This window comes from Drosophila novamexicana, unplaced genomic scaffold, assembly GCF_003285875.2.
Source record: "Drosophila novamexicana strain 15010-1031.04,08,12 unplaced genomic scaffold, DnovRS2.1 tig00001768-arrow-arrow-pilon, whole genome shotgun sequence".
NCBI classification, from domain to species: Eukaryota; Metazoa; Arthropoda; class Insecta; order Diptera; family Drosophilidae; genus Drosophila; species Drosophila novamexicana.
Window position 1 is genome coordinate 241,575 of NW_020824889.1, and position 22,547 is coordinate 264,121.

The 22,547-nt window shown below is 48.1% G+C and overlaps 1 protein-coding gene and 2 long non-coding RNA genes across 5 annotated transcripts; all 3 read right to left on the reverse strand.

Annotated features, from left to right (window-relative positions):
- Positions 1-4,407: 4,407 nt before the first annotated feature.
- Positions 4,408-11,597, reverse strand: LOC115768403. Of its 3 annotated transcripts, none has more exons than XR_004018527.1 (17): positions 10,999-11,597; positions 10,799-10,896; positions 10,288-10,743; positions 10,075-10,232; positions 9,627-10,016; positions 9,278-9,571; positions 9,043-9,219; positions 8,706-8,989; positions 8,299-8,579; positions 7,954-8,234; positions 7,505-7,889; positions 7,250-7,429; positions 6,770-7,044; positions 6,348-6,712; positions 5,941-6,281; positions 5,526-5,857; positions 4,408-5,455 (listed from the first exon to the last, which is right to left on the reverse strand). It is a non-coding gene; the product is annotated as an uncharacterized LOC115768403 (long non-coding RNA). The 3 variants fall into 3 exon arrangements; XR_004018525.1 differs by having other exon boundaries at positions 8,644-8,989; XR_004018526.1 differs by having other exon boundaries at positions 4,409-5,066; positions 8,644-8,989.
- Positions 11,598-11,768: 171 nt separating this feature from the next.
- On the reverse strand, positions 11,769-13,523 carry LOC115768404. The gene is made up of 5 exons (XR_004018528.1): positions 12,925-13,523; positions 12,725-12,822; positions 12,214-12,669; positions 12,001-12,158; positions 11,769-11,942 (listed from the first exon to the last, which is right to left on the reverse strand). It is a non-coding gene; the product is annotated as an uncharacterized LOC115768404 (long non-coding RNA).
- Positions 13,524-21,643: 8,120 nt separating this feature from the next.
- LOC115768418 lies at positions 21,644-22,178 on the reverse strand. The gene is made up of 2 exons (XM_030712987.1): positions 21,794-22,178; positions 21,644-21,726 (listed from the first exon to the last, which is right to left on the reverse strand). Exons 1-2 carry the CDS (start codon positions 22,161-22,163, stop codon positions 21,695-21,697), a joined length of 402 nt encoding a protein of 133 aa, XP_030568847.1. The 5' UTR covers positions 22,164-22,178; the 3' UTR covers positions 21,644-21,694.
- Positions 22,179-22,547: the final 369 nt, after the last annotated feature.

Sequence of the window (22,547 nt, forward strand, 5' to 3'; positions counted from 1 at the left end):
AGACGCCACCAGATATTTCCAAATCACGAAGATGATGCGCTGTCCTGCAACCAAAGGCACATAATTAAAAGCAAAAAATTGTTTAAAACACATACTTACCAAGAAGATGACATGCTCCACGACGGCCTGCTGGCTAAATACTCAACCTGGAGTGAGCGACAGCTCCGGCACCGCCCTCTCAAACAAAGTGGGCAACAGCTCAGCAGCTCCTGTTGGGCTCCATCTAGCAATCTGAATCGCTACCGGCCTGCTTCCAGGCCATCCATTACTATTGAGCCGATTGAATGCGTTACTGTGACCGCCAAGCCAACTGACATGCAATTACTGGCAAGCTTCGTGGCGAGTGAGAGACGCCAACGGATGTTTCCAAACCATGACACTAAGTGCTGTCCTGCAAATAAAGACGATGCGCCTATGACGGTCGACTGGGCCCAGTACTCAATTTGAGGTGAGCGATTGCTTCGGTATCGCCCAGTCAAACAATTTCTGGCCAAGCTGCGTGGCGTGTGAGAGACGACGCTGGACGCTTCCAAATCACGACGAAAATGCGCTGTCCTGCAACCAAAGGCACATAAATAAAAGCAAAAATTGTTTTAAAATACATACTTACCAAAAGATGACATGCTCCACGACGGCCTGCTGGTTGAATACCCAACTTGGAGTGGGCGACTGCTCCGGCATCGCCCATACAAACAATTCCTGGTCAAACTGCATGGCGTGTGAGAGACGCCATTAGAAGTTTCCTAACCACAAGATGATGCGCTGTCTTGCAAGCAAAAGCACAAATAAAAAAATTGTTTACATACTTACCAAGAAGATGATACGCCCCACGATGGCCTCCTGGTTAAATACACAATTTGCAGTGAGCGACGGCATCGGCATCGCCCACTCGAACAAAATATGCAACAGCTCAGCAGCTCCTTGTGGGCTCCACCTAGCACCCTGAACTGCAACCGGCCTGTACTGCGGGCCACCCAATGCGTTGCTGCGGCTGCCAAGCCAGCTGACATGCAATACTCAGATAAGATGATCTGCTCCACGACGATCCACTGAGCCAAACCACTAATTGGCATGAGCGACGGTATAGCCCAGCAGCTTCATGTGGGCTCCCCTCACTTCCTGAATTGCCCGAGTGGCCATCCATCATAAGCGTACCTGCCAGCTGAGTGAGATGCATGACGCGCGATAGCCGCCACAGAGGAAGTTACCACTGTTTTCAATAAGACGCAGGTTCCCACGGCGGATTACTGGGCCAAAACTCAGGAAACGCTGCCATTGATGCTGCTCCTAAAGATGAGTAATGCAGGACGATAAATATCGTTGCAAATAAAAATACCAAAAACGCGTTTAGCCGATAAGTTAATACCGACACGCTGTAACAGGGCTGCAAAATGTTTTGCCCACAAATTATAATACTTCTGTTGCCATTTAAATTTAAAATAAGTTGCTATGTTAAAGTAATGAGTTAAATTAAAAATAAAGACACCGTCAGTATCTTTCTGGCGGGCAAGTGGTTAAGATTAAAAGTATCTTTCTGGCGGGCAAGTGGTTAAGATTAAAAAAAGATTAAAAAAAAAAAAAAAAAAAAAGTAAATGCTGCGCTCAGATGAGGAATACGATTCCTCTGACGCCTCCATAATCTCGGTCGGCTACAACTTCGGTGATATAGCGAGATACGTCATGCCCAGTGCCAGTGAATCTGATAATTCCCAACTTGACAAATTAACGACGGCACCCTTGACCGTGCCAGACGCTACTGCTCACGGTACTACCCGGCGACTCTCCATGGATGCACTTGCTCCAGCCAACTCTAGCCACGATGCTGCCCCATCGGCGGCAGATCCGACGAGAGCAAGCGGTGAGTACATAGTCACACTCCCGTCGCAGTCCAACTCGGACCTGTCCACCAAGCCTATCCGCGGTTCACCCATGGATGTAACGTTTGACACCGAGGATGAAGCCGCCCTTGCTGAAATGGATGCCCCGCTGAGCCCCCTGCAAACGACAGTAATGGAAAAAACCATTTGCCCAAAAATCTTCAAAAAAGAACAAGCAAAGAAAGGGCCGCCAAAACGCGCATCAGACGCCACTAACACCACAAAAAAAGGCGCCAATACATATAAAATCCAAAAGAAAAAAGCGAAAATCACTAACACAATCAAACGCAAAAGTAGCGGCACATTCCCCGCCAAAAGAGAAATAAGAGACACAAAAAGAATGACAAATGCCAACGGAATCGGCACACACACACTACAACAGTGCGCACAGCAAATACACACACAGGGCAAGGAAACTGCTTTATCGACAAGTGCCAATAAAAGCGGCGCACACATACTACAGCAGGAACTAAACGCTGCTTTACAGTCCTCATCTACCAATGCACGCATGAACGCCAACATAACTGGCACTCAGCAACAACAAGCAACACAGCAGAAACCACTACAACAGCCAATACAGAGCCAACAACAAGTTAAACCTTGGAAGCTACTTCTCCAGCAATGGAAAAACAATTCTATGCCTGCGCCAACAGCAACAACTACAACAACCACAACCAGAAGAAACTTGCTGCCATCTTTAATAAAATCGCCGCCAACTCAGACGCTAACAATGACGGCAGAAAATACCAACAACGACAAAGCAACATTGCTACAAAGCTGGCTATCTGGTGTGCCACCACTGCTGCCCAACGAACTACCAAAGCCTCCACTAGTAACGATAAATACCGCCGCCACAACATGGCGATCCCCCCTGAAGAGAAGATGTGTGGACATGGATGAATCTGATGATGATCCCGCTCTCCAGGTGCTACCGCTAACAACGCCCATTTTTAAGAGCGGGTTCGCCATCAAGCTCCACCAGGAGGCACGCCGGCAACAAATGCTCCAAAGTGACGCACAGCAGCAACATGGACAGCAGGCAGAACAGCAAGGGCAATCACAAAATTGTCAGCATTCACAGCCACATCAACAACAGAATCAACAAAAATCGCAGCAACATCAGCAATCAAAGGACGAGAGCTCGCAGCAGCAATCGAAAGAGCATCTACCACAGCCACTACAGCAACAGACAATACAAAGCAAGAAAGTGCCCGCACTCTTCTTGCCGATGGTGCCCGCAATTATACCACTACTAGATAAACTGAAAAGCAATCCAGGTGTTGGAAAATTCTCCACAAAGGCAACATCTGGCAGCGGATTACGTGTCCAATGTGAAGATCTGGTCACACACAACGCAATCCTGACCGCCCTGGCTGAAGAAGGCACTCATCTGCATACGCACCAACTACGCAGCGAAAAGGGATATCGCATAATCTTGCGCCATATCCATCACACTACACCCTGTGAATGGATAGCGGCCAAGCTAGAACAATTGGGCTTTGTCGCTCGATTCATCCGAGGCATAAAACACCGGTTTACAGGCAGGCCGCTGAATATATTCGAAATCGAACTGCAGACCAAAGCGGATGGGAGCCATGAAGACATCCTCAACCTGAAAGAGCTGGGGAGCCAATCAGTCGCGGTCGAGCGGCAAGTCAAACCTCGTGATCCAGTGCAGTGCCATCGGTGCCAGGCCTTTGGACACACGAAAAATTACTGCAGGCGGCCTTTCGTCTGCATGAAATGTGCAGGTGAGCACATGTCAACTGCGTGCACCAAACCCAGACAGGTGGAGCCCAAGTGCGCAAATTGCAAGGGCAATCATATAAGCTGCTATAAAGGCTGCCCTGCCTACAAAAACGCACGCAGCAAACTAAGGGCAAACCGAGTCATGGCCGATGATAAACAGCGGCAAGAACGTGAGCAGAGGCAGCAGCCACTGCCAGGAATCCAGCATCCACACCAGATAAAACCAGCACATCAGCAGTCAAGAGCATTAAAACAGCCAGGAGTCGCTAAGCTATCCTACAGTCAGGTCGTGCGTAACGGCAACGCTGCCGGTCGCGTACGAAACCCGGCCGAAAGACACTTGGCCACTTTCCAGCAGCAACTACGATTGGAACAACAGCAAAATCAACTACCAAATCCTCCCATGAGGGAACAGCAGATCTCAGCAACAAACAATGCCAGTACACTGAATTCAGCTGAAAGATCCACCAACATGTCCCACAGCCGGCTTGTGTCCACAATCCGCAAACATAACCCGAAAAGAAAGCTTTTAGGAACACTTCAGCGGCCACTTCGCAGACGGCAGAATCAACAACAACATCGTTCGAACAATTCCAGGAAGCCAGCAACATCATCAATTAACAAGCCAGCTACTCCAACCAATCGTGACAAGTTCACGCACGGCCAAGTCGACTATAGTGCTCCCTTGCGCAATTCGTTTGGAAGTCATTTGGCCACTCCACAGCAACATCAATGGGATGAACAGCAGCAGCAGGCAGGACACCAATCATCAATGTCCAAAAGCACTATACTCCAGACATTAGAACAAAACATGGCAATGTTTAGTCGCATGGAAAAAAGAATAGACACTCTATTAAATGTCCTTGTGCAATTCATTACCATCCATAATGAAAACAATACAACAAACACCAATAATCATGTGTTCCCAAACATAGCCCATCAACAAACAGACAGCAAAGCAGCCCAAATGGACTGCTCTAGGGAAGCTGCCATCGCCAATGACGTCACTAAATATGTATAGTCGTACTCACAGCAGTACCGACTCTCAATTGACCATAGCCACTACTTCCTCAGCTGAAAATGTCCACAACAGTGCGCCAATTAGTACAGCAAATCCACATGTGACCATCCACAGGAGCGGCCAGAATAGCAACCCACTTAAAATTGCTTTCTGGAATGCATGTGGTATAGGCAACAAAATGACAGAGCTAGAGCTGTACATGCGACGCGAGTCCATCCAAATTATGATGGTCATCGAAACTCGGGTTCCATCTGACGCCAGCATACTAAGCATGGACGGCTACCACACATACAGTACAACCAATCCACACACGTATCGGAGAGGTGGAGTCGCTATCTTTGTACGAAACGACATTAGACATGCCGCCCTTCATCCAATGTCCGAGAACTTCCTCCAGATTATGCCTGTTGCCTTACTTCCTGAAAATGAGAATAAAAGGGAAATAATTATAATTGCGCCAATATACTGCCCCCCAGTGTTCAAATGGTCAGTCGAACACTTCACAAAACTGTTCAGACATTTTGACAAAATCACAGAACTGGCTTCATCTAACTTTCTCCTCTGCGGTGACTGGAATGCCCAGCACTCATGGTGGGGAAACCCGCGCGCCTGTCACAGAGGCAAAGCGCTCTTCGAAGCAATTCACACGCAAAGTCGATATAATGTTCTGGCCACCGGCGGAGCAACGCACTACCCGTACGATAGGAGGAAAAGACCATCAGCAATTGACCTCGCAGTCTACGGTGGGCTAGATAGCAATCGACTTCGAATCCACTCCTCTACGGACCTGGACTCGGACCACCTGCCCCTAAGAGTTGATCTGATCACTAACAAAAATCGAATCTTTACAACTCATACTGGAAATCACAGACTGCTACCTAATGGAGCCAATACGCATCGTTTTCAGGAGCTTCTTGACCAGCAAATCCACTTAAACACCGAGATCCGCAGTGGCCTGGACATCGACGATGCAGTGAACATCTTCGTACGCAACGTTCAAATAGCGGCAGATGCAGCAGCACACAGGCAGATAGGAAACCAGCTTAGCCACCGGGCCCACCGCAGGCACGATCTTGAACTGGACGAGCCAACCAGAAGACTATTATCGGAGAAACAGAGATGCAAGCAGATTTTAATGGCGACACGAACTCCAGAGGCAAGGCAACAATATAGGTCTGCACAAAATAAGTTGAAGAAGGCACTAATCCAGCTGAAAAACAAGAATATTAATAAAATGCTTGTGGACATTGACACCCATGATCGATACGCTATGCAAAAGCTTTGGAGACTTACCAACAAGCTTAAAAAACAGCCGCAGCCCAATTGGCCAATAAAAACAATACAGGCTAATGTTGGCAATGGGGGCGCGAGGCGTGCGACAAATCCAAACGTAATATGGACGAAAACTACTGCCGAAAAAGCGGAGGCTTTCGTCGCCCACCTTGAAGAAAGATTCAGTCCAAATTTCTCTAATTCGTCTGAGGAGCGTGCAGAAATTCGTCAGGAATGGAGACAACTGAAGCAGCAGAAACTCCAGCAGCAACAAACAGACCAGGAGCTACAGCAGACTATTAGGCCAATCACGCTCAATGAACTAAAGCTAGAAATTGATGCACTAGTGGTAACGAAGTCGCCTGGAGAAGATAAAATAGATAACAGAATTATCCAACTTTTACCGCAAAAAGCGCTGCTATACTTACTGCTAATCTACAACTCTAGCCTAAGGTTAGGGCATTTCCCAAGCAAATGGAAACACGCTGGCATAACTATGATTCCCAAGCCTGGTAAAAGCACAGCTGAAGCAACATCATATCGTCCAATCAGCCTCTTATCGGGCCTATCAAAGATCTTCGAGAAGCTCTTAATGTCAAGGCTCTTCGAAGTCCAGGATTTTGCCAGGGCAATGCCAAGCCATCAATTTGGCTTCAGGCGAGAACACGGCACTGAGCAGCAACTGGCCCGCGTTACGCAATTTATATTACGCGCATACGAAGAGCGACATTTCTGCTCAGCGGTCTATATAGATATCTCGGAAGCCTTTGACCGCGTGTGGCATGACGGCCTGCTGAACAAGTTAATAAAATTGTTACCATTAAACCTTTATACGATACTTGAAAATTACCTATGCGAGCGCACCTTCGTAGTAAACTGCAACGACGGTGTCAAATCTAGAACAGGTCGAGTTGCTGCCGGCGTGCCCCAGGGCAGTGTGCTGGGCCCAATTCTGTACACAATTTACTCGTCGGATATGCCCCTCCCATCGCTCATGAGACGCACATACTTTGCGCCCAGCCAAAATCAAATGCTGTTATCAACATACGCCGACGATACAGTGATCATGTGTGCCTCTGCGCTTCCCTCGGGGGCTGTCGGACAGAACGAGGAATACCTTCGCCACTTCACAAAATGGGCGAAAAAATGGTCCATTAGTATCAACGCTAACAAAACAGGCCATGTGCTCTACACACTGAGAAATCTAGCTCAAACAGATAGAGAACGGTCACCACTACTAAATGGGCAAAGGATACCAAGCAAAACCTCACAGACATACCTGGGAATCATACTGGACCGGAAACTCACCCTCAAACCACATGTCACTCACCTAAGTAACAAGCTGAGAGCAAGAGCATCCAAACTGATGTGGCTCCTTGGTCCCAACAGCAGACTGGCAAAGGACTGCAAAGCGGTACTCATCAAGCAGCTCATCATACCAATCTGGCAATACGGTCTCCCTGTCTGGGGGGCGCTCACATCGGACACACAGTTACAACGAATTCAGCGACTGCAAAATAAAATAATAAGAAAATCAGTTAATGCATCCTGGTACACCAGAAACGCAACAATACGGAGTACATACTGCCTTAAAACTGTTGACGAAGTCTTTCACTTGGCAAGTGACCGCTTTGCAAACTCGTTGGTCAGACATGCAAACCCTGAGGCACGAAACCTGCTAGAGCACCCATTTGAGCCACAGCGCCTACTGAGGCCCCGCTACATGCAGCAATTACAACAACACATACGACCGCTTCAGAATCATCATGGACCGCAACAGCGCCAAGCACAGCCACCGCACACACAGCACACTGCTCACCAAGCACAACAAGCACAACAAAGGATGCAATTTAGAGAGCAGCTTCCAACACTCCTCCGGCTTCAAGAAGAAGAGCTAGAGAGGCGAGAAAATGAGAGATTGGCCGAAATCCAGGCAAGGCAACAGATCCAGCAACCTAATCGGCCGCCTCCTAGAAGATTCGGGGAGTCAATAATAAATGCGTTAAGAAGAATGTATAGAAGCGGAGAAATCACCCGTGAAGAGGTAGTGGCAGATATTCAAGGCCAACCCCCAACAATCCAGCGATTAATCCTACCAGACTATGTGGACGAGAGGCAGCAGGATCATCAAACACAGCAAGCTCTGCCAATGCAGATGCAACAGGCACCATCAACGCAGCAACAACAGCAGCTAACTACGCCAACTCAGGAGTCAGTGAATCCGCAGTTGCAACCGCAGCTACAGCAGCCGCAACTCCAACAAACTCAGCTAACGACGACTGTCATCCAGGCCAGGCACCAACTCCAGCAAATACCTAGAAGATTTGGGGAGTTAAGAATAAATGCGTTAAGAAGAATGTATAGAAGCGGACAAGTTACCCGTGAAGAGCTAGTGGCTAACATCCAAGGCCAACCTCCAACAATCCAGCGATTAATCCTACCAGACTATGTGGACGAGAGGCAGCAGGATCATCAAACACAGCAAGCTCTGCCAATGCAGATGCAACAGGCACCATCAACGCAGCAACAACAGCAGCTAACTACGCCAACTCAGGAGTCAGTGAATCCGCAGTTGCAACCGCAGCTACAGCAGCCGCAACTCCAACAAACTCAGCTAACGACGACTGTCATCCAGGCCAGGCACCAACTCCAGCAAATACCTAGAAGATTTGGGGAGTTAAGAATAAATGCGTTAAGAAGAATGTATAGAAGCGGACAAATTACACGTGAAGAGCTAGTGGCTAACATCCAAGGCCAACCCCCAACAATCCAGCGATTAATCCTACCAGACTATGTGGACGAGAGGCAGCAGAATCATCAAACACAGCATACTCTACCAATGCAGACTCAACAGGCATCAGTAACGCCACAACAGCAGCTAACGACATCACCTCAGGGGACAGGAAACCTGCAATCGCTGACGCAACCACAGCAGCCGCAACTACAACACACCCAGATAAATACAGCCATCAGCCACGAAACACTCCTGGAGCATGGCCTCCAGAGAGTCCGGTTAACATTGGAACGCGTTCTAAATGAAGACATGGAAGTCGCAAGCTCCCAAGATGATCTGCTGGGTCAAATAATTAGTTTGGAATGAGCAACGGCATTGGCAGCGTCTACCAAAACAAATATGAAATAGCTCAACTGCTCCTTGTGGGCTCCATCCAACATCCTGACTCATAACGGAACCGATTTAATACTTTGCCGCCAAGTCAGCTGACATGCAATTCCTCGACAAATTGTGGAGTCTGAGAGACGCCAATAGATGTTTCCAAACCACGACACAGAAGTGCTGACCTGCAAACAAAGGCACAAATTAAACACTGTTTAAACAAAGCTTTAAATGCATACACACCAAGAACACGATGCGCCCACGACGGCCAACTGGGCCAAATTCTCAATTTGGAGTGAGCGAGTGCCTCGGCATCGCCCACTCAAACAAAATATGCAACAGCTCAGCAGCTCTTTGTGGGCTCATCCAGCATCCTGAAACGCAAACAGCCTGCTTGCATGCCATCAAGTACAACGGAGCCGATTTAATACGCTGCTGTGACTACCAAGTCGACTGATATGTAAATTCTGGACAAGCTGCGTGGCGTGTGAGAGACGCCACCAGATATTTCCAAATCACGAATGATGATGCGCTGTCCTGCAACCAAAGGCACATAAATAAAAGCAAAAAATTGTTTAAAATACATACTTACCAAAAGATGACATGCTCCACGACGGCCTGCTGGTCGAATGCCCAATTTAGAGTGGGCGACTGCTTCGGTATCGCCCATTCAAACAATTCCTGGCCAAACTGCATGGCGTGTGAGAGACGCCACTGGATGTTTCCAAACCGCGACGATGATGCGCTGTCCTGCAAGCAAGGTTTGGGAACTCAATTTGGAGTGAGCGACGGCCTCGGCATCGCCCACTCGAACAAGGTATTCAACAGCCCAGCAGCTCCTTGTGGGCTCCATCTAGCATCCTGAACTGCAACCGGCCTGTTTGCGGGCCACCCGGGTCTGCTGACATGCAACTACTGGACGGATTGTGGAGTGTGAGAGACGACAATGAATGTTTCTAAAGCAAGACGCAGAACTGCTGCCCTGCAAATAAAGGCATAAATTAAACAATGTCTAAATAAAGCTTTAAATACATACATACCAAGAAGACGATGCACCCACGACGGTAAATTGGGCCAAATACTCATTTGAAGTGAGCGACTGCTTCGGTATCGCTCATACAAACAATTCCTGGTCAAGCTGCGTGGCGTGTGAGAGACGCCACCAGATATTTCCAAATCACGAAGATGATGCGCTGTCCTGCAACCAAAGGCACATAATTAAAAGCAAAAAATTGTTTAAAACACATACTTACCAAGAAGATGACATGCTCCACGACGGCCTGCTGGCTAAATACTCAACCTGGAGTGAGCGACAGCTCCGGCACCGCCCTCTCAAACAAAGTGGGCAACAGCTCAGCAGCTCCTGTTGGGCTCCATCTAGCAATCTGAATCGCTACCGGCCTGCTTCCAGGCCATCCATTACTATTGAGCCGATTGAATGCGTTACTGTGACCGCCAAGCCAACTGACATGCAATTACTGGCAAGCTTCGTGGCGAGTGAGAGACGCCAACGGATGTTTCCAAACCATGACACTAAGTGCTGTCCTGCAAATAAAGACGATGCGCCTATGACGGTCGACTGGGCCCAGTACTCAATTTGAGGTGAGCGATTGCTTCGGTATCGCCCAGTCAAACAATTTCTGGCCAAGCTGCGTGGCGTGTGAGAGACGACGCTGGACGCTTCCAAATCACGACGAAAATGCGCTGTCCTGCAACCAAAGGCACATAAATAAAAGCAAAAATTGTTTTAAAATACATACTTACCAAAAGATGACATGCTCCACGACGGCCTGCTGGTTGAATACCCAACTTGGAGTGGGCGACTGCTCCGGCATCGCCCATACAAACAATTCCTGGTCAAACTGCATGGCGTGTGAGAGACGCCATTAGAAGTTTCCTAACCACAAGATGATGCGCTGTCTTGCAAGCAAAAGCACAAATAAAAAAATTGTTTACATACTTACCAAGAAGATGATACGCCCCACGATGGCCTCCTGGTTAAATACACAATTTGCAGTGAGCGACGGCATCGGCATCGCCCACTCGAACAAAATATGCAACAGCTCAGCAGCTCCTTGTGGGCTCCACCTAGCACCCTGAACTGCAACCGGCCTGTACTGCGGGCCACCCAATGCGTTGCTGCGGCTGCCAAGCCAGCTGACATGCAATACTCAGATAAGATGATCTGCTCCACGACGATCCACTGAGCCAAACCACTAATTGGCATGAGCGACGGTATAGCCCAGCAGCTTCATGTGGGCTCCCCTCACTTCCTGAATTGCCCGAGTGGCCATCCATCATAAGCGTACCTGCCAGCTGAGTGAGATGCATGACGCGCGATAGCCGCCACAGAGGAAGTTACCACTGTTTTCAATAAGACGCAGGTTCCCACGGCGGATTACTGGGCCAAAACTCAGGAAACGCTGCCATTGATGCTGCTCCTAAAGATGAGTAATGCAGGACGATAAATATCGTTGCAAATAAAAATACCAAAAACGCGTTTAGCCGATAAGTTAATACCGACACGCTGTAACAGGGCTGCAAAATGTTTTGCCCACAAATTATAATACTTCTGTTGCCATTTAAATTTAAAATAAGTTGCTATGTTAAAGTAATGAGTTAAATTAAAAATAAAGACACCGTCAGTATCTTTCTGGCGGGCAAGTGGTTAAAAAAAAAAAAAAAAAAAAAAATCTGGCGGGCAAGTGGTTAAGATTAAAATTAAATCGCCCACTCGAACAAGGTATTCAACAGCCCAGCAGCTCCTTGTGGGCTCCATCTAGCATCCTGAACTGCAACCGGCCTGTTTGCGGGCCACCCGGGTCTGCTGACATGCAACTACTGGACGGATTGTGGAGTGTGAGAGACGACAATGAATGTTTCTAAAGCAAGACGCAGAACTGCTGCCCTGCAAATAAAGGCATAAATTAAACAATGTCTAAATAAAGCTTTAAATACATACATACCAAGAAGACGATGCACCCACGACGGTAAATTGGGCCAAATACTCATTTGAAGTGAGCGACTGCTTCGGTATCGCTCATACAAACAATTCCTGGTCAAGCTGCGTGGCGTGTGAGAGACGCCACCAGATATTTCCAAATCACGAAGATGATGCGCTGTCCTGCAACCAAAGGCACATAATTAAAAGCAAAAAATTGTTTAAAACACATACTTACCAAGAAGATGACATGCTCCACGACGGCCTGCTGGCTAAATACTCAACCTGGAGTGAGCGACAGCTCCGGCACCGCCCTCTCAAACAAAGTGGGCAACAGCTCAGCAGCTCCTGTTGGGCTCCATCTAGCAATCTGAATCGCTACCGGCCTGCTTCCAGGCCATCCATTACTATTGAGCCGATTGAATGCGTTACTGTGACCGCCAAGCCAACTGACATGCAATTACTGGCAAGCTTCGTGGCGAGTGAGAGACGCCAACGGATGTTTCCAAACCATGACACTAAGTGCTGTCCTGCAAATAAAGACGATGCGCCTATGACGGTCGACTGGGCCCAGTACTCAATTTGAGGTGAGCGATTGCTTCGGTATCGCCCAGTCAAACAATTTCTGGCCAAGCTGCGTGGCGTGTGAGAGACGACGCTGGACGCTTCCAAATCACGACGAAAATGCGCTGTCCTGCAACCAAAGGCACATAAATAAAAGCAAAAATTGTTTTAAAATACATACTTACCAAAAGATGACATGCTCCACGACGGCCTGCTGGTTGAATACCCAACTTGGAGTGGGCGACTGCTCCGGCATCGCCCATACAAACAATTCCTGGTCAAACTGCATGGCGTGTGAGAGACGCCATTAGAAGTTTCCTAACCACAAGATGATGCGCTGTCTTGCAAGCAAAAGCACAAATAAAAAAATTGTTTACATACTTACCAAGAAGATGATACGCCCCACGATGGCCTCCTGGTTAAATACACAATTTGCAGTGAGCGACGGCATCGGCATCGCCCACTCGAACAAAATATGCAACAGCTCAGCAGCTCCTTGTGGGCTCCACCTAGCACCCTGAACTGCAACCGGCCTGTACTGCGGGCCACCCAATGCGTTGCTGCGGCTGCCAAGCCAGCTGACATGCAATACTCAGATAAGATGATCTGCTCCACGACGATCCACTGAGCCAAACCACTAATTGGCATGAGCGACGGTATAGCCCAGCAGCTTCATGTGGGCTCCCCTCACTTCCTGAATTGCCCGAGTGGCCATCCATCATAAGCGTACCTGCCAGCTGAGTGAGATGCATGACGCGCGATAGCCGCCACAGAGGAAGTTACCACTGTTTTCAATAAGACGCAGGTTCCCACGGCGGATTACTGGGCCAAAACTCAGGAAACGCTGCCATTGATGCTGCTCCTAAAGATGAGTAATGCAGGACGATAAATATCGTTGCAAATAAAAATACCAAAAACGCGTTTAGCCGATAAGTTAATACCGACACGCTGTAACAGGGCTGCAAAATGTTTTGCCCACAAATTATAATACTTCTGTTGCCATTTAAATTTAAAATAAGTTGCTATGTTAAAGTAATGAGTTAAATTAAAAATAAAGACACCGTCAGTATCTTTCTGGCGGGCAAGTGGTTAAGATTAACTGAGCTGCAGCACGAACACTTGCAGCGGCAGCAGCAGGAACCAATACGGACGGCAGAGCCGGCCCCAGAGGGCACAATACAATCGGCTATTGATACCGATGAATTGCAACTAGAGCGCAACCTCGGTATGTTGGAGCAGGCACTGGGACAGGAGATGGATGATGCGCTCAATGTTGCAGGAAATAATATTCAAACCGAAATACAGCAGCGGCTCGCAGACAATGAGTCAGTGCAGCTGAATACAAATGAGCTGCAAATGCAACATGGCCAACGGCTATGCGGCAGCAGCACTAACAATACAAATGCTACTAATACTAACAATACAAATAATGATAATGATTTTGATAACGATGAATTTGAATTGTTCTTGTCAACTTACCTGCAGAAGAAGGCCGATTTGAATCCCTCGTTGGTACACTCAGTACAGCCTGGCCCGCTCTCCTCGCGGCGGCAAAATAATTTGTATCCCTCGCTGGTTTATATAGCACAGCCTGGCCCGCTCTCCCTGCGGCGGCAAAATGATGTACATCCCTCGTTGCAGCCTGAGACTGAGCCTGGCCCGCTTTCCTCGCGGTGTCATAACTATGTTCATCCAACGAGGCAGCAGCAACTGCAGCCCGATTCGCTCCCTGAGCAGCGGCAAAACAATACAAATTCCGAACAGTTGCCACTGGATATGCCTGGGCTCATTGTGGAGCGCCAGGCTGACAGATGTCCAACGATGCAGCAGCTGATGGAGCCTGGCCCCCCTGAGGAGCTGGAAATGCAGCTGGTGCCTGTGCAGGGGCAGCCTGGGCCATCACGGCCGCCATCGATGACCGAACATGATTTGCAGCAACGAAAGCCAACGCCTGCAAAGCGAAAGGATGAGAATTTAATGCTGCCTGCAAAACGTAGATGCACTTACCAAATGGCGTCAATTCGGAGGCGACTGCAAGGGCCGCTCCAAGAGGAGCTGCTGCCTGACAAGCGGCAGTGGCAGCAGCAGCGTATCGGCCAGGAGGCACTGGCTATGACTGGGCCATTTCCGATGTTTTTCACAGCAGCCATACCTGAAAAAAGAAAAAGGCAAATTAGACGTGCTCCGCAAGGTAGGAAAAGAGTACGTACCTGCCTCCCAGCACACGCGGAACTTGTGCGGGCGCCCCTGCAGACGGAGCTGCAATGGTCAACGGACATGCTCCGTCCTCGAAGAAGTCCAAACTGGCTGACTGAGCGCGGCCCATATGGAATTCAAAAAGCACACCACGTGCACGACACTTTTATATGCTGCGACTCCTGTTTGCATAGTGGTGTCCATGAGAAGCGGCAGCACAACTCAATAAGACAGCGGAGGCGTCGTCGGATGCGGATAAATGCCTACGGCAGGCACATAGTGCATCAGCAGATGAATGCGTCGGCGCCTGTGTGGCGGCCGGTACATGGCTGGCGGCGTCTGGCGCATAGAAAAGCGCGACCTTTGAGCGCAATAATCAAATTTAATAAGCAACCCGCCAATAATCTGTAAAAAGAAACATTTATAATTAGATATATGTTAAGAAACTAATTTTTGCAAAAATGCGACTTACCTCTGTTCAAAAGTTTTAGATTTCCACGTTGCGACGGAAAAAAAAAAAAAAAAATGTATACGCAGAGCATATGTGGTCAAATATAACTGTATGTTGCGTAGCGTTGCCACCTATGCAGCGTTGCCACACTGACAGTTCTTAGTTGTTAATGCAATTTAGTATTATTAGGGATTTAGTACTTTTAGTCTTTTAGTATTTTAGTATAAGTATTTATTGTATTTAGTACGTAAGTTTAATACAGACACATTCTATGTGTCTAACAACATGTTTATAGAGTTAGGATACAATGTTGCCAAATAATGTTCTTATATGTTGCTAAAGTGAAAGTAATGGAAAAGAATAAAGCAAGTCACGGAGGAATTTCATTCCACTGCTGACATATATTGTGCTCGGATGCACTCAACTAAAACTGGCGAGCCTCTTGATCTCTTTCAAGTTGAGCTTGAGCCTAAAAAGAACAATAACGAAATTTTCGACTTAACAGTCCTGGGAGGCCAGCGAGTCAAAGTCGAAAAGCCAATAAGAAATACGGATGTTGTGCAGTGCCACCGTTGCCAACAGATTGGACACACAAAAAATTACTGTCGCCGCATATTTAGATGCGTAAAGTGCGGACAAGAGCACCCATCAACACTCTGTGAAAAGGCGCCTAGTGCAGAAGCGAAATGTGCTAATTGTAAGGGCCCACATGCTGCTAGTTACAGGGGCTGCATCTTCTTCAAAAACAATGCTAAAAAGAGGGAACCTGCCGTTCTACAAAGAGCCAATAGATTGCTATTTCAGCTTGGAGAACCCACCATTCCAATTAGCTCTGGTAGGCAACAGGGACGACCAAAGCAGCAACCGCTTCGGCCTCCAGTTGTTCAGGGCCAGCAGGCACAACAGCAGCAACCACAGCGGCCCTCTGAGCAGCAGAAGCAGCCGCAGCACAACTCATTCCGTCAGCAAGTGCAACACCAGCAGCCAATGCCTCAAGCTGCAAGCAGCTATGCAGCCGCCCTTAAAGCTGGCCTGCCAGATGAGCGCTCCCGAGTGCAGAAGCAGACCGCACAGCGCCAAACAACTCGACAGCAGCCTCAACATGATTCGAGATTGCAGCACAACAATCAGCCGCCTCAGCGCCACCAGCATGTGCATTATCAGGAGCGAGAAACTCGGCAAGTGATAGCACATCCTGCAGAAGCGCGCCAGCAACACAGGAGCCGCAGCCGCAGCTCACCGCGAACTGCATACCCGCGAGATGACCTCAGCCGAAAACTTGATCAGCTGATCAACATAATGGTTGAACAACAAAGGAGCCCAATTGCCCCTGCCAATAACAGCAACCTGGAAAGTAAAATTGACAGATTAGTTGATCTAATGACGAGTATGATGGCTACCGTAAGCACTCTCATGTCTACCATGGAGCGCGTCAATGGTAACCAAAATGTCTAGCCACGACGCTAACTCCATCACTTCCTCCTCAGAGAGAAATGGGCATAACATATATGCCAGACTCAACACCAACGCCCTTAAAATTGTAGCCTGGAATGCAGCAGGACTACACAATAAACTGGAAGAGATGGAGTTATTTATGCTGCAAAACGAAATCGACGTAATGTTAATAGCTGAAAGCTACCTACGGGATGCAGAAACTATTGATATAAGGGGATACCACACTTACCTGGCAAACCACCCATCTAACAACCGCCGTGGAGGTGCAGCCATCCTAGTAAAGCGCACAATCCAACACATAGCGCTCATGCCGACAACCCTGGAAAAAATTCAGTGTGCGCCAGTTGCAATTACACTGCTAAATGGCTCAGTCATTAATGTTGCGGCCATATACTGCCCCCCGCGGGAACATTGGCTGGTTCAAGACTTCAACTACGTATTTAGACAGCTTGGTGCTAAATTTATTGCTGCTGGTGACTGGAATGCCAGAAGTTATTGGTGGGGCAACAGCAGATCAAACCGCAGGGGTAATCTACTCCTTGAAAGTGTGCAGCAGCAAAACCTTGACATTCTGGCAACTGGCTCGTCAACGCGCTTTCCAAATAATGCGCGGCAGTCCCCGACAGCCATTGACTTCGCAGTATATAAAGGTGTGCAGTATGGTCTGCTAAAAATAAGCACATCCAATGACTTAGGATCGGATCACCTGCCGCTGCTGATTGAACTACTGAGTAAGCCAGCAGAAGGCGAACCCAAGTGTCATCTTCTTCCAGCAAATGCGAGCATACCCAAATTTCAATTGTGGCTAAACATGCACATCAATTTGAACACTGAGCTTCACTGTGGCGAAGATATTGACGATGCGGTAGACATACTGGAAAATAATATCCACTCTGCAGCGAAATTTGCAACAAACCTAACTCACCAGCCTTACCGAGGGCAACCAAAATATAACTACACAATCAACAGGCGCATTCAACAAATGATTGAGGCCAAGAGGCTGATTAAACGCCACATACAGGCATACCACAACCCGGCTGCTAGGCAAGCACACAACAGATTAGCCAACAACATTAGCCGGGAAATCAAGCAGGCCAAGGCGAGAAGACTTGATGAGTTGCTGGAATCTATCGATGCAAGGGATAGATACAGTATGCAAAAGTTATGGCGGCTAACGGGGAACATCAAAAGGCAGCCCGCACCTAATTTACCAGTGAGGAAGCACACTGAGGGAGCTGGGGCTTCCCAGTGGTGCAAGACCACCGAAGAAAAAGCTGAAGCCTTTGCGCAGCACCTTGAACAAAGGTTTAGGCCAATGATCACCACGCTGCCCTCTGACAAGAGCCATGTCGAGATGCAAGTATCGCTACCTGTGGCCCAAGGTGAACTCTGCTTCCCTCCAGTCACGCTAGGGGAAGTACAAGCTATAATCAAAACGCTGCAAACAAAAAAGTCTCCGGGGATTGACCGAATCGATAATCGCACGATCAAGGAACTGCCACAGTCAGCTGTACTGTACCTAGTGCTTATTTTTAACGGTATCCTACGCTTTGGACACTTTCCTTGCAAGTGGAAATGTGCCAAAATAACAATGATCCAAAAGCCAGGCAAGCCCTCTGATCAGCTTGGATCATACAGGCCAATAAGCTTACTCGCTGGCTTTTCAAAAATCTTTGAGCGACTGCTGCTGCGCCGGATGTTCCAATTGGACAACATCATCAATGCAATTCCGAGCCACCAATTCGGTTTCAGACGTGAGCATGCTGCTGAACAACAATTGGGTCGAGTTACGCAGTTTATACTAGAAGCGTACGAGGACAATAAATACTGCTCTGCGGTCTATATGGACATACAGGAGGCGTTTGATCGTGTCTGGCATGACGGACTGCGATTCAAGCTCAAACAGCTATTGCCGGAAGTCCTCTACCGAGTTATGAATAGCTATCTAAGCGAACGCACATTCATTGTGGACTGCTGTGGAGGTACGCGTTCCAGCCTAAAAGAAATCTGCGCCGGCGTTCCGCAGGGTAGTGTTTTAGGGCCTGTACTGTACACCCTATACACATCCGACATGCCCCTACCTGCACCGCTACGACACGGCAAACTGATGCTGGCAACTTATGCCGATGACACGGCCATCTTGTCATCGGCAAACTTGCAAGAAGATGCCATTGCCAATTTGGATCTGTTCCTTGCCACCATTACAACATGGGCACAAAAGTGGAGCATTAGCATCAACATTGCCAAAACCAAGCACATAATGCACACTTGGAGAAGCTTGCAGATGCCAATTCTTTCCCCAAGAATTTTGGATCAACGGCTCACCACAGAAGAAAGGATTTCATACCTGGGAGTGCAAGTCGATAAAAAGCTTCTTTTGAGCAGCCATGTCACCACCATTGTCGCCAGGGTTAGAGACAGGGCCAAAAAGCTGCACTGGCTAATATCAGAAAGGAGCAAGCTACCATTAAAATGCAAGGTATCACTCTACAAGCAGCTCATAGCCCCAATATGGCAGTTCGCACTTCCGGTCTGGGGATCACTTCTATGCGAAGGCCAATTTGAACGGATTCAAGTTGCGCAAAACAAGATATTGCGGACCATTGCTGGAGCACCTTGGTACGTGCGAAACCAAAGCATCCACACTGATCTGAAGGTCGTGCCGGTGGAAAAAATGTATCAGGATGCTTGCTCCAGGTACTGGGCTCGGCTCAGCAACCACAGCAACGATGAAGCCAAAAATATTGCCCTTAAAGCAAGACTCCCACAACGTCACCTAGGTGTCAGAAGAAGATACGCTGAAATGCTTCGGAAGCACCTACCTCTGGGTCGCCTAGCACAGCAGCAGCGGTCACAGCAGGTCCAGCTACCTTCTCATGGGCAGCTACGTCCGCTCCCACGACCACCTAGTCTCAGAGACTACCTTGTATTTGACATACAAGAACTGCTAAGTCAAACAGTGGTGCAGCCCAACTACCTTCAGGATAGACGAAACAGCCCGTCTCATATACAGCTGTGCTCAACTCTCGCTACCACTACAAGGCCAGGAGCTCTCATTCCTCCCAGTTCAGAGACACCAAGCTCGCATCCAAATCCACAGACGCAGCGGGACGTGGCCACCAGTGCGGATCAAGAAGCAGTGTGCAACACCATGTGCACACTTGCTACACTGTTCATGATGGCAGCCAACCTCTATGTACTTGTACCACAGCGAGGGCCTAAGACTAGGACTACTTGCAGGACACGGCAACTCATCCAATTGCGACTGGCTGAAAGGCAGATAAAGCAAAGACTGCGTTACGCTAACGAACCAATCAGATGGCTTCATACAACTCGTTGCCAAAGGGTTGCCTACTTACAGAAATTCAGACTGCGACATCCCATACAATGGAAAAAGGCCTTGATGCTACGTCTCTCAAGCACCCACACCAATGGCATCTGGCGGCAGGATCAACGGTGGTCACGCTGGCGGCTCCAGCTCATCCAGATGCAACGACTATCAGACTGGGTAGCTTCCAGACAATTGGGGATTTTCCCAATCCTCAAATAATTAATTTGACAGCAATCCCCATGCCAAGGCTGGGAAACTTCACTTGAATTGTATATAACATGTCACTTAATTCATTGTAAGTACTCTAGGTATTAAATGAATAAAAAAAAAACAGTCTGGATCCCAGTCCCCACTTCTCTGTCTGTCAACCAGGCATGGAGCTGGGCTCTGGAATCCAGACCGACATTGCGTTTGTTCCCTTGTGTCGAACGGTAAACAAAAACAAACAAAAACAAACAAACAAAAACAAACAAAAAATAAAAATCTGAAAAACAAAAATAAAAATATTCTAAGGACAAAAATCAACAAAATTTTGCCGACGCTACATACGGGCAATCTGCCCCCGTCCCGTGCCTTTCCAAAAGGTGAAAGCATGGGTATCAAGCTAAAAGAAATTGGAAACGTAAAATCTGGAAGTTCCTCTGACTGGGACGACGATGAGTTCATAAGGAGACTCGGTGCTGCAAACGCTCAGGCCGTCGCGAGTGGAACAGATGCCTCTGTGTCGGCTAGATCTAGCAAGACATCGTCACTTAGAGAAAACTATCTAAAAGCACGACAAGAGGAGACTTGTCAAAAAGTGCAGCGAAAACGTCGTGTCACTGGTGGTGAAAGCCCTAGGACACAGAAGAAAAAAGCCAATGAAGATGAAAATGTTGAAACTGTGTCCTTGGAAGATGAAGATGTGGACGTTGAAGCAATGGACGTTACCCCTCAGCCGATTATAAACCCAAATCCTGAAACAGATGCTGAGGACATCGCTACTATCAATATGAATGCCAGGCCTGAGGGACCACAACATATACCCCCACTTATGCCTACCAATAACTCTAACGCAGAACCCAATGTTCCAGACGTTGCCAGCAATGTTAAGATCAGGCCTGAACCGCTCTACGTGCCTGGACTTAACGGTAATATTGCCCCATTCCTAAAGGACATTGATGACTTAATTGGAGAGGGTAACTACCACACCAAACCGACTTCGGATCGCGGACTTCGTATTCAGTGCAACGACATTAGCTCATACCGCGCACTAGTAAGATTCTTTGAAGAATGTAGTGTTGAGTCCCATACTTACCAACTGAGCAGTGACCGTGGCTTCAGAGTAGTAATTAGACACCTTCACCGAGCTACTCCTAATGACTGGATCAAGCAGAAGCTTAGTGACAAGGGACACAACGTTCGATTTGTAAATGTTATCAAGAAGCGTTTCTCTGGCGAGCCTCTTGATCTCTTTCAAGTTGAGCTTGAGCCTAAAAAGAACAATAACGAAATTTTCGACTTAACAGTCCTGGGAGGCCAGCGAGTCAAAGTCGAAAAGCCAATAAGAAATACGGATGTTGTGCAGTGCCACCGTTGCCAACAGATTGGACACACAAAAAATTACTGTCGCCGCATATTTAGATGCGTAAAGTGCGGACAAGAGCACCCATCAACACTCTGTGAAAAGGCGCCTAGTGCAGAAGCGAAATGTGCTAATTGTAAGGGCCCACATGCTGCTAGTTACAGGGGCTGCATCTTCTTCAAAAACAATGCTAAAAAGAGGGAACCTGCCGTTCTACAAAGAGCCAATAGATTGCTATTTCAGCTTGGAGAACCCACCATTCCAATTAGCTCTGGTAGGCAACAGGGACGACCAAAGCAGCAACCGCTTCGGCCTCCAGTTGTTCAGGGCCAGCAGGCACAACAGCAGCAACCACAGCGGCCCTCTGAGCAGCAGAAGCAGCCGCAGCACAACCCATTCCGTCAGCAAGTGCAACACCAGCAGCCAATGCCTCAAGCTGCAAGCAGCTATGCAGCCGCCCTTAAAACTGGCCTGCCAGATGAGCGCTCCCGAAAGCAGAAGCAGACCGCACAGCGCCAAACAACTCGACAGCAGCCTCAACATGATTCGAGATTGCAGCACAACAATCAGCCGCCTCAGCGCCACCAGCATTATCAGGAGCGAGAAACTCGGCAAGTGATAGCACATCCTGCAGAAGCGCGCCAGCAACACAGGAGCCGCAGCCGCAGCTCACCGCGAACTGCATACCCGCGAGATGACCTCAGCCGAAAACTTGATCAGCTGATCAACATAATGGTTGAACAACAAAGGAGCGCAATTGCCCCTGCCAATAACAGCAACCTGGAAAGTAAAATTGACAGATTAGTTGATCTAATGACGAGTATGATGGCTACCGTAAGCACTCTCATGTCTACCATGGAGCGCGTCAATGGTAACCAAAATGTCTAGCCACGACGCCAACTCCATCACTTCCTCCTCAGAGAGAAATGGGCATAACATATATGCCAGACTCAACACCAACGCCCTTAAAATTGTAGCCTGGAATGCAGCAGGACTACACAATAAACTGGA

What these genes read in the sequence shown, in the direction of transcription:
- LOC115768418 (XM_030712987.1), bottom strand. Translation starts at nt 22,163, where the DNA reads ATGTGCTATCACTTGCCGAGTTTCTCGCTCCTGATAATGCTGGTGGCG. An exon ending in TACCAGAGCTAATTGGAATG is followed by an intron (nt 21,727 to 21,793) that starts GTGGGTTCTCCA and finishes CCCTCTTTTTAG; the next exon opens with CATTGTTTTTGAAGAAGATG.